General features: G+C 30.0%; 1 protein-coding gene across 2 annotated transcripts in view; it reads right to left on the bottom strand.

Moving 5' to 3' along the window:
• Positions 1–12446, bottom strand: part of LOC125067226 (lachesin-like) — a 78455-nt gene that overhangs the window by 29217 nt on the left and 36792 nt on the right. For both annotated transcript variants that reach the window (XM_047675694.1, XM_047675695.1), the window contains 2 exons: positions 4009–4136; positions 3646–3831 (listed from right to left, as the gene is read on the bottom strand). In XM_047675694.1, the coding sequence (XP_047531650.1) occupies positions 3646–3831; positions 4009–4136 (314 nt within the window). The remainder of the gene's footprint in view (positions 1–3645; positions 3832–4008; positions 4137–12446) is intronic.

The following is a 12446-nucleotide window of genomic DNA, read 5'->3' as shown; positions in this document are numbered from 1 at the left end:
AAAGATTGTGGATAAGTCGGCTAAAAATATTATATTTTAATATTCACTAGCGAACAAGGAACATACAAACAGAGTAATTACGTGTTGATCAATAAATTAAATCAAATCTGAATATGCTTTGTTAAAGAAGGCTCTCACGAGAACTTTTGTATCGTTATTTACAAGGTTACGAATGTCAAGCTACCCTCAATTCTGAATGTAGATTATAATGTGAAATTCCGACAAGTAAGTTCTCTAACTTATTACTCTTTTTCATATTAAAGTTTTAAATGTTTTAATTAAATGTATATTTATGAGATATATATATATTTATTAATAAAACACTTTTTTAATGATTTTATAAGATGGTAAGTAGTCACCACCGCCCATAGACAATGGCGCTGTAAGAAATATTAACCATTCCTTAAATCACCATTGCGCCACCAACCTTGGTACGATGTTATTTCCCTTGTGCCTGTAGTTACACTGACTCACTCAAACCGAAACACAACAATACTGAGTACTGCTGTTTGGCGGTAGAATATCTGATGAGTGGGTGGTATCTACCCAGCCGACTTGCACAAAGCCCTACCATCAAGTGAAATTATCCCTAATAATCACAATATACAGAAAATTACTTATTTTTACAGTGGAAACGGTACCATTTATATTTATTACAGAGTTAAAACCTTATTATTTTATAAATTAATATAAATTGATTCAGCGATAATTAAAAGTCAACGAGAAACGTTCATAATGCGATTTAATCGAGATTCGGCACTCAAAAGCAAGCTGTCGATTGAAATGGTTTGCATAAATTTTAATATTAGCTACAATACTTCGAAATTCAATGATCTGAAAATGAATATAAGTACTATGCATTATTTTATTATAAGTTATGAAAATCGCTGTAAAATAATACATGGTTACTGATCCAGAGATTCGAATTTCGATTTAATATCCTAATTTGGCATGCAATATAGACGCATTATACTTACTTATTGATTGTCAAAAATCTGTTTAAAAATATTTGATTAAGATATTCTGATAGGAAATTCACCTTCGCAACTCGGAGAAAGAAAGTTGTCAATGTTACATCCGTTTCTCGGAAAGCACACAATGCTAACCTGGTATCTATCCCTAGTCATGTCTGATTGTCATCCCAACAAATTACGACTGATAAGGAATATAATGTGTTTGCGAACATACTTGTACTCATATATTATATTGCATATTTACTTTGGGTTGGAAGCCGTGCCCGAAATTCGGTCAAGATTTAAGATAATAGTTCACGCAACATTTAGAAAAATTGATATTTCATAAATAAATAGTCCGAATCTCGAATTAAGAAACATATCATGGTAATTAACTTAAATTATTAAATTTAAAAATATATTAGCAAAGTAACATGACATATTTAAAACAACGGTATATTAAATTGAAACATTATAGGCGTGGACACGATGTTACTCAATTACATTACGCATTTGCTTTTAAAATAAAAAGCCTTCTCAGTAAAATGCAATATCTTTTTTCTAGTATTTCTTTTACGGAAATCCGCCGTATAAAGATTGGAATAGATCGCCTTGCCTTGCCTAGAATATGCTTGCTCAGTATAATATGAGAGAAACGAAAAGATATAATTCGTTATATTTTTTTAAAGTTAAAAACTCATTTTGCAAAATAAAAAATCACGTAACGTCTTCTTAATAAGGCAGAATTACTCATCAAATTTAAATTTAGCAAAACGGGTCCTTTACTGATGATACCATGCTAACGTTAACTGATAACATGATATGCTCAATGAGCCCTATTAATGCTATATAATATATGATCTATTCCCAATAGTCATAAGCCTGAGAAGCTAAGATAAACAATGACATCTGCCTCCTGAACGCTGACCAAGCTATAAGTAATTACCTAAGTGCTCGTGAGCTCGACTTACCCCTGGGAAATTCTAAAATTACTAACCCATATTCCTAAAAGCGTATACGTCTACTGCAAAATAATTAAATTTAAAAACACTCGCAACAAACATCACCTGATACCAACTACTATGTTATATTACTCAACAACAAATCAATAAAACAAAGCCTTATTAAAATAACTTACATTTATATTAAGTATATAATATTATCGTATCTTAAATACATGTATTCATTTTTCAAGACGTTGTTATTGTGCTGATACGATATTTTAAATTGTATAATTCTTGTTAAAACTTTGCTGTTGTTGACAATGCTTTTAACAGTAACTCAAAGGAATTTATTTTATAGAATAAACCTGGTCGATTTCGACCTCTCTTAAGGATTCCACATTATTGACGACACTGTATAGTCCATAATTATATGCGTAATCTTCTCATTCATTATCCGGTGAAACGTCAAATCCGGCAGGACCGGAAAGAATTAAGAAGTCCCTATAACTTTGTCTTGGGCCAATCCGTTAATTGAATCAAAACCTTGGGATATGCCGCTTTATGATAGCCACTAACCATGTAACGCAGTCAAATCTAACAAAATACTCAAATATGAAATCGAACTTTGCTATACATAATAAACGAAAAAGTATTTGGCATGAAATATTGTTAAAAAATATGGCAACTGCAATTCGGTCTCGGTGAGCAACTCTGAACCAATCCGTTTTCCGAAAATATTAAGACTTCCGAAGATATTTTTCTTTGGGTTTTCAAGTAAAGCGCTATATTCCAAAAAGTTGAGCTCAATAATTTCCAAGATAAAAGGTTTCTTAAATGTTTTCATTAATAAAACGAGAAAAGGATATTTGTATTTGCATTAATTAATTATTTGTCAATATATAGATATGTCATATCCTCATATGATTTACCTGCAAATGTATACATTTTTAAGTATCTAATACTCGCAAAATATCGGAAGTTAAATTCAAATATGTGATTGGGTAATCTAAATTTGTATACGTTTTGGTACCTTCGGATAGAACTTTTATTGTCAACTACAAAGGAAAAATCGCTGTAGCAGATGGATAAACAAACACAAGCCTGAACATGGATTTTTTCATTAGATTCCATCCAAGCTACATTTAATATTTAGGGAACACACTAAATATGGAATAGTATGTGAAAAAAATTTAAACAACTTCAATAATTCTTTATATGTTCTCTAAACTGGAACGAAATCAGAAATTTTTAAGCCTTATCAAATATCGAAATTTAATACATTGAAATTAAATAAAAAAAAACTATTTTTAATAATACTAGTGGGTCTGCCGCGAAACTTCGCGTTTATTCAAAGGATTTTTTGAACTTCCGTACCTTTTTTCCTCTCTCTAAAAGTAATTATTTGTTAAATTATAATAATTTAGTAAATTGAAATCAAGAATCCCATTTTTATAATGTTTTTAAATATTACGAAAAATAAGTCCGAACTAATATTCTCCTTTTTAAAGTTGGCTAAAAACAAACTTTTCTACTATATTTAGCATTTTTTTAACTTCTGTAATTATGTATATATTTATCATAGTGTTTAATTATGTTGTATATTTTACAATGCACTTAAAGGGCATTAAACATAATTCCATATTTTTGTACATAGCAAAGTTCTTTCTTTAATTTTTTAATATAATTATATTTATAGTTAATCAAATGACGAATAATTATTCTAATAAAAATTGATACACAAAAATTACCTGACTTTTCATTGGGTCGGTGTTTATCTGACACATGTAAGTGCCAGAATCCTTAGGTTCCACGTTGCTGATGTACAGCTTCCAAGTGTTGTGGCCATTGTGTGTGACTGACAACCTCGGGTTGAGGGTTACCATATGCGTGTGTATTGCTAAGATCGTTTTTGTGTCTGATTTGATCCAGGCCACCTACAAAAATATACTCATCGATATATCAATAATGTCTCATTGGGAAAATGATAGAAAATTATACTGGCTCTCATAAAGTCGCATATTCTAGAACATTCTAGTACTGTTATTGTATGATAGATGAAGAGTAACATTACAATAAATTGGATTGTTTTTATGGTTTTTAGAAATACATACCTTATATGCACCTAGATGGTTGACGGTGCATGTAAAATGAACGTCCCACCCTTGCGCGACGGTAATATTTTCCAACGGGGAGAGAAATTCCGGCTCCACCTCGCTATAGCCTGACCCTTGCATCTGACCTGCAATACAAACGTTAAGTTATCACTTTAATATCAGAGCTGCGCTTGCAATAAACTTGACTATAGCTGGCCGTCCACAGTTCATACTGGGGCAGAGCGAAGTAGCGACCAACACAACACTACAATCTTTCGCTCTTAAGAATTACAAATGTTAAATGTTATTTCAAAAGTACTTATAAATAAACATTACTTTTGCTGAATAAAATCAGTACAAAAATAAACATGATTCATTCAATTAAAATTATATCAACAACATTCATCATTCTATGTTTTCTTTACTGATTAAGTTTCAATGATCACGGACTTTTGAACGCAGTGATTTCTGAATACGAATTAAAAAAAAAATGGTCGAGGAGAAACGCTACGCATCCTATGGACTACTCGTTTTATTAATCTGTAATTCTTGTTGTAGAAAGGGGAGAAGTAAATATAATTGGTGTTAATTTAACTCTAATTCGAATTATATGAAAAGTTTTAATATTTGGACTATTTGGCGCTATTTCCAACGTTCTGGCTGATCAAATTTATGGATATAGGTTTTACATTAATTATTATATGATAGTGCCGTTTAGGTGCATAGGCTTTAAGCAAATTTCATATTAAGCGTACGATTATAAATAACAGATTAAATTTAACACTGTTCATTTCTAATGTTCTATTATAAAATAATCCAAATATAAATTTTATATTTGGATTATTTTTTTATTAAATATTTTTACTGTTATGAGTTATATATTATGAGTTAAATTATTTAAGTCTTTCGTCCGCTACGTAATTGAATATTATTTTACGAGTCAATAAATTTGATAAAGAAAAAAACTTGAATCCCAGTCAAATGGCTTAATTAATCTTCACCATTAGAAGGTAGCGTAATGCAAAATTTAAGGATCCTTTTTACAGCAAGATTTCTGTTGTACCCGCGTCCCGCGCAGAACAATTATCAAATGAATGAATCAGCTTTATTTTCCACGTAGCCAAATTCAAACAAAAGGAATACAGGTTGAATTGGCCTTTCAAATCTGTTTTAATCAGGTCAGGCTTGCACAAACAAAAGTAAAATTGCTGACGTTACCATACTGATTTCGATTTTCGCAATCATTGGTTTATTTCTATGTAATTAAAAAATCACCTGTCAATATTTAATTTTCCATCGACTTACTAAGGTATATATTATTTTAATAATAAGTATTTAAATAATAAATATAATGTATCAATAGTATGTTGCCAGTTCATTATTATCGTTTTATTTACAGTGTTAATCAACATTTTTCTTTAACAAATATCTAGACAGATAACTGTCACTGATATTTTTTTCGCATCGTGTAAATTACGTATTCGTTTCCGTAAGGTTCTTCACAATGAACAGATAGCAATTAGTATCTGCCATTTGAAATCGACCAACCGTTGTACGAACACCCGTGATTTGGTTTTCGGCATTCGGCCTTCGGTGATTAGGGACGGGTTCGCTTAAAAAGGGTCACACTAAATGTCCCATACTGTGACATCAAAACGATTAATGGCTTCGTGCGGGTTTCGGAACTCCGAATATTTTCGTTCAATTCGGCTAATGCGGAGCTCGGATCTCACTTTTTATACTTTTTACCGGCCTCAATTCTAAGCCTGGATGAATTATAGAATGATATATAACTTTGGACTCTAGTTTTATCTACATAGTTTTAATTAATTACATTTTTGTTATTCGAAACTCTTAACCGTAGTTTATTTTATATTATATAAAAATCGATGCGATTTTGATTGTTAGTTTTGTATAAATGTACTTATTTTAAAATAAATCAAATTTTGGTAAATAAATAAATAACAATCGCAAAAATACAAACAGTTATTAAGGCTCACGATTGATCCCCTATATATTTATACTGTAACTTTAACTATATGTTTCAAACGTGATGTACTTCATTATCATCTGGTTGTTAGAAACAAAGATATTTCGTACTAATAATTAATCGACAGGTCAATCTCTGATCTCACATTTATATAGCTTAGTAGTTATCGCCCGCGATTTTGTTCGTGTTTTAGCAAATGGTTGTCAGGTGTTAGACATAAAAATATAGCATATGCCCATCTTTGGGGTTCGAACTTGCTTCATACTATTCGTCATAATTTCATCAGTGGTTTGTCCGTGAAACAGCAACACACAGATAAAGTAACTAACAGTGTAACTATATAATATAAATACTTCATATATTAACTAATTAAGAAAACAAACGCTATAAAATAAATATACTTAATATTTTCTTACCAAGCGCACCACGCATTATCTTTGTTAAACCCTGTACAAGATAGCTTGATCTTCTTGGCAGATGTAAATTTTTCTGATTGACATAACTTTGCAATGACGAACATATTATTTTCTTAATTTAATGATTTTAAAAATTGTAAAAATATTTATAAAAATACATATAATACAAAAGTTCCTAAAGATTCAAGCGTTATCTGAAAATTTTAAGACTTTTTCTATTATATATTATTGCTTCAATGTAAAATTTAAATAGAAACACTGAAAATATTAGACGCTTGTACAATGTTACATCGGTCGGATGGTAGAGACGCGAATAACAGGCTTATTCAATAAATATCGATAACAAAAATCCTTATTAAAGGTCATTGTTGAGTTATTGTTACGAACGGGGGTCTTTTTGGTTGGGGGTATCTTTAGCTGGTATAATTCTTTTTAGAAAAATAAGTTTAAAAAAATATTTAATTCTAATTTGAATTACGCATTCCATCGTTCCATCGACTGTTATATATGTTATATTTTCTGTTTCTCATCACTAGCTGTTTCTCATCACCGTCTGTCAAAAAGATCAAGCTAACATGAACAGGGTATAATAAATTGAAGTCGCTAGTTAAAAGAATAATATTTCAATTGTTTCAGACGAATCACAAAAATAGTTATTAAAAAACCAACGTGCAAATGTGTTCAAGTTGTTTCATTTTAAAATGAATTATGGAATCATTAACATATTAAATCGATGCATTTTATCAATTTTAATTACAATTGGAACTGTTCGTATGAAATGAATGCGAGATTGAATGCGGCAAATTCGGCATCATGATCCTGCCCGCATCTATTAATCCCTTTACTGACCATTGATCCTCACCTTGTGTTTATAAACACACTGTATAGAGCCACATCACTTTCAATAAAATATTTATTTAAGACGTTGGTATAAAAAGATTGCATATTACTTTGTACTAATGTTAAATCTACTCATTGCGGGCACATGCACAATAGAAACAGTCTTAAAATCAAAAGTATCAGATTCAAGATATCATTGTCATAATAGAAATTATACCTAGATTAATTATATCAATTGATATTTAATACGAACTAACTATTCCGGCCGCTTCGTTGTGCGTTAAATATAGCTAATTATTGTCGAATATATTTAACAGGCATTATTTATATATAGAAATATATATTTCAGGTTTAAGAGTTTATTCTCAAAAAGACAGATTCATTTACATGAGAACAATATAATAAATGTAACAATAAAATATTCGCCTTATTGGTACTTAGTTAACGGAATAGAATATAATTAAATCATTGTATATATATATTTTTTATTCTGTCTTTTATTTGTGTCAATCACTGTATATATTTTAATCGCTAGAAATGTGGGCATTCTCTAAAATATATTTTGAGAGTATATTATATAGGATAAATCCGATGGTATACTTATATACATTTCTGATATACAACAGCTTCGAATTCCGATTTCATATTTTCAAAACTAATCTACGACGTATGTCTTTATAATAAAAACGATATATTTACTATCCTCTACTTATATGATATTGATATTTTATATGTAATTCTTGTACTTTTAAAGTCCTCGAGATATTCTTTGGAAATTTATTTTTGGAAAGGTACCTTTTAAGATATAGGGTATAAGTATACAAAGATTCCTAGTAAAAAATTCTAGGGGAATGTTGACCTTGCAGAACTTGTAGGTAAAAAACCTTTGAAGTACTTGGATCGTTATTACCCTTTATGAGTCCTAATGGTGCTATTATCATAGAGCCTATTCTTACAATGCCACTGTCTATTGGGGAAGGTCCATTTACAATCAGCGGCTTAGCTGTTATTTTGTTTTACAAAAATACATTTTAAAATGCTTGAAAATATAATTTATTGAAAAGTTTGAAAGATTTATTTAGTGTTATTTTTATATATTATTTATAGATCTATTCACTCACAAATGCGATCCACTCCACGAAAACATATTGAATCACCTTTTAAATTTATCTTGACATAAACAAACATATGTGGTATCACATCGCGGCATTGTTGGTGGTGTATTTCTTTGGTCATCCAGAGTCGAATTCAATCAAATTATTCTGACTAAATTTCAACTCAATTAAAAAATTAGTTAAAAAGGGCCTAAATATAATAGACAACACAATGGACAAGTTCGTTTGTTAACATGAAATGTAAATATCAGAACTAGACATGATCATTAACGACATTCCACTAGGACATACCATTAAGACCCTGACTCATTGAGTCACAATGACGTGGTAGCTGCTAGCTACCGTTGAGGACAAGCCAGGCTTGACCCATGGCCAAGCAGGAATCATATCTCTTTTATTTATATATCTATATCTGTGTATTTCACAACTATCTAAAAATTACAATAGGTATTCTCTGTCTGTCCTGTAAATATTAAAAAATCGGTTCGTATTATTAATTCAATTTAGTTTCAGTTTACTGTTTCCATAGTGTAAAATGAGCTGAAAATTAAAATTAAGTCAACTCAATGGCAATTAATGTGTTCACGGATCACAGGCTGATATGAAATAATGTATATGGGCCTTGATAAAAAAATTAAATGTCCAATTTTATTTAAAAACAAAAGCATACATTAAAACTTTAAAACATTATATTAAAATGAAATAAGTAAAATATTCAAAAGGATTTGAGTTTACCTTTTTTCTTTTTTGTATTTTGTAATAATTTATAAATTTAAAATTATTGAATTGAGATGAATAATGTAGAACAGGTGAGTCTTAAATGAAGATTGAAAATTGAAATCTGAGCGAGTACTACTGAATTTTGAACAATTGTAGAATTGTTATTGAAATTAAATCATTCGAAATTTTTATTTTACTTTTATGAATAATTCAATGTATTAGTAAAATACAACCTAAACAACCCACTATTACTTGAACGTTTATGTCAAATATATAAAAGGTACACGTACATTGGTGAGAGGTTTAGTCAAGCCATTGAGTTGATTCAATCCAAAATATACACTGTTTTTCCGAAATATTTTAACATGATGGTAACATGGTATTTTAACATGAAAACAATATAGTTTTATTAAATTCTCGATTCACAACATTATGAAATACACAATTGTTCTTTACTTTTTAAACTGGTTTCATGCTGAATCGTTAACTTGAGAAGTTGTCGTTAACGGTGCATTTAACCGCGAAGAACCAGATAAAAGCTAAGTGTATTGCAGTGTAATGTATAAATACAATTATACTGCAAGAAAAGAGATAGCGTATTATTTATAATGTGTAATTTTGTCAATGCCAATCTTTGACTTTATTATTAACCAATCGAAAAGAAATCTCAAAAAATAAAATTATCCTATTGGACGATTTGGTCCCGTGATTCTCTACTAAATTGTCTCCGGTCGGATTGCCGTCCTATTTAATTAAGAGAATTAGGTAACGCTTATTGTATCTATATTGTACATTTACATTATCACTCAGAATTAAAATACTGTTTCAAATAAACAAACTTAAAAAATATATATTCTACGCACAGAAATAAAGAAATATTTGCGCGCACGGGAATGGCCCGTTAAGTAAGATAAGAAACAATTAATATTAATTTTGTAATAGTGACCGATTATTATCCACTAAATATACATTTATGTTGTCATAGACTGTTTTAAAAGGCAAGAATAACGATTTTACTTCTCTATATATTATTGATCTGGGAACCGGAATTGTACCGAATACTCGTCTGTTACTATGGTATATTCGGTATAATCTATTTATTTTATTTTGGGTAGATTTTAAAGTTCATTTGTTTTGACTAATTATTTTAAATACAAGTTAGGACAGTTAGATATATTTTATCTGAAATTAATGAGTATGTCATGATCACGGTTACGGGCTCCAAGTACGCGATGTGAACGTGCGGACGTTTGATTTTCTCGCCTGTTTACGCATTTGACGCATGTTTGCACCATGTTCTCTTTTCGAGTCGGTAGTGTCCACGTCAAAGGGTTAGGATGTCACGACCCAAGAGATAATGCTTAGGCGCACGATTAAGTGGTATTTATTTTTAATTTAAATAAAAACGCATGATGCTGTCAACTAAATCTTTCAACGATTCCAAATATTAGGAGATTTTTTTTCCAGCTATTACTTAATTTGCAATATTTTTGTTTAACAGTTCATTTTAAGCCGAGATGCTCCAGTGGCTAGAACGCGTGAATAACCAGTGATTGCTGCTTCAAATCCAGGCAAGCACCACTGAATTTTTATGTGCTTAATTTGTGTAGGTATATAAATCATCTCATGCTCTGTGGTGATGGAAAATATGGTGAGGAACCTTCACGTTTCTAATTTAAATAAAATTCTACCACCCCGACACGCAATGAAGCAGCGTAGTGGAATAAGATCCATACCTTTTTCTAATGAGGATGGGAGCTCTTAGCCCAGCAGTGGGACATTTACTGGCAATTACTTACTTTAATTTGTTTAGGCCATCTTGCAATCTAAATTCGAACCATTTCCTCTTACAGAGTTTAAATTATACATGTGAATTTAATTCCGATGCCGTGGTGATGAGCTGATGATAATATACTTTACTGGCTGCTTACTTAATACTACTCCCAGGATTGGCTCTAGATGAAAGAACTTCTTAACGTTCAACAGCAAAGACAATATTTTTATATGATCAATGGACAAAAACTTGTATTTCAAATGTTTTTTTGCCTTAACCGTGTTTTCGCGCCTCAAACCTGCTTAAACTTGTACCAAGTAAGATTACTCAGTTTGTCGTAAACAAAACCGAGTAAAACGAAGTACTCGGCATAACTAGTACTAGCGGTATAAACAGTTCTAGGTATACCTGTAATCATCGTATCGTAATTTATTTCAACAAAACAAAAAATATATTTGTACTATCGATATTATGCCACATCACTATTAAAAACTATTATTAAATATTGTAAGATAACAATTGAAAACCTAATCGTTTTCCTATGATCATTATATAATTTAAAATAGCATTCATATTAATGTAAAATCTTACTAGCTGTTGTAATATATTTGTTTTTAAAATATTAAATATATATGAATATAATATATATAAGGCTAAAATACATTTATTACAAGGCAACATTCCGAATGTCGGCATATAAAGATAATGGAACAAAACAGCTTAAATTTCGTAGTTTCGGTAAAGACGGGCTTTATGCGAGCCGCTGCACGCGTTAGACCAAGTGTAGCAAATGAAAATTAATAACCCAGTCCGAAGCCTGTTTTATCTGTACACTGATGCTGAAGCCGTTTTTAAAACTTTTATATAAAATAATAAAAAATATTACGTGAAATGTACGTATATCCCTTATTGATAATATTTTTGTAATTTATATAAATACACTTAAGACTTACGTGATATATATTAAATATTATAGTATATTTTATTTGTTTTAAGAGTGATTTGAGTTTTGTTCTTAAAACGCAATACAAAATTTGTAAATATTTAGGTTATAGTTTATGTACATAAACTATATTGTTCAGTTATGTATTGTTAAAATCTTTTTATATAATATCACGACTCTAATAGAACAATGAAACCATAATAGAACCCATAAATTTAATAATATTAATTGTTGGTCAAATATGGTTTCTGTTGGTGCGTGCATCTGTGGAAACCACAGGATGTATTTTAATTAAACTCGACAATTTGATGGTATACACTCTCTGTCCCAAACATTTTTTTTCAGAAAACGAAGTCTTTCCGTACGTCATATAAAATGATAAAAGTAGTTTTTGCCAAAATAAAATAAATAAACAAATATTCCCGGAAAATCGTAAAAATACATAGTTTTTTTATTGTTATAGTCAAAAGTCTTCTTCGCTTCGCATATTCACAAACAATAGCTGCACCATTTTAGAAGTGAAATTAAAATCTTAATCTTATTTTAATCTTACCAGTTTCAAAAGACTATCTAAATTCCTTCGGTTTGATTCAGCTGTTAAGTAAATAATAAATTCAATTTAGAAAAAATAATCAAGTAATAAATAAAATTTTATAGC

Source organism: Vanessa atalanta, chromosome 11, assembly GCF_905147765.1.
Source record: "Vanessa atalanta chromosome 11, ilVanAtal1.2, whole genome shotgun sequence".
NCBI classification, from domain to species: domain Eukaryota; kingdom Metazoa; phylum Arthropoda; class Insecta; order Lepidoptera; family Nymphalidae; genus Vanessa; species Vanessa atalanta.
This window is presented reverse-complemented; position numbering and strand designations above follow the sequence as displayed.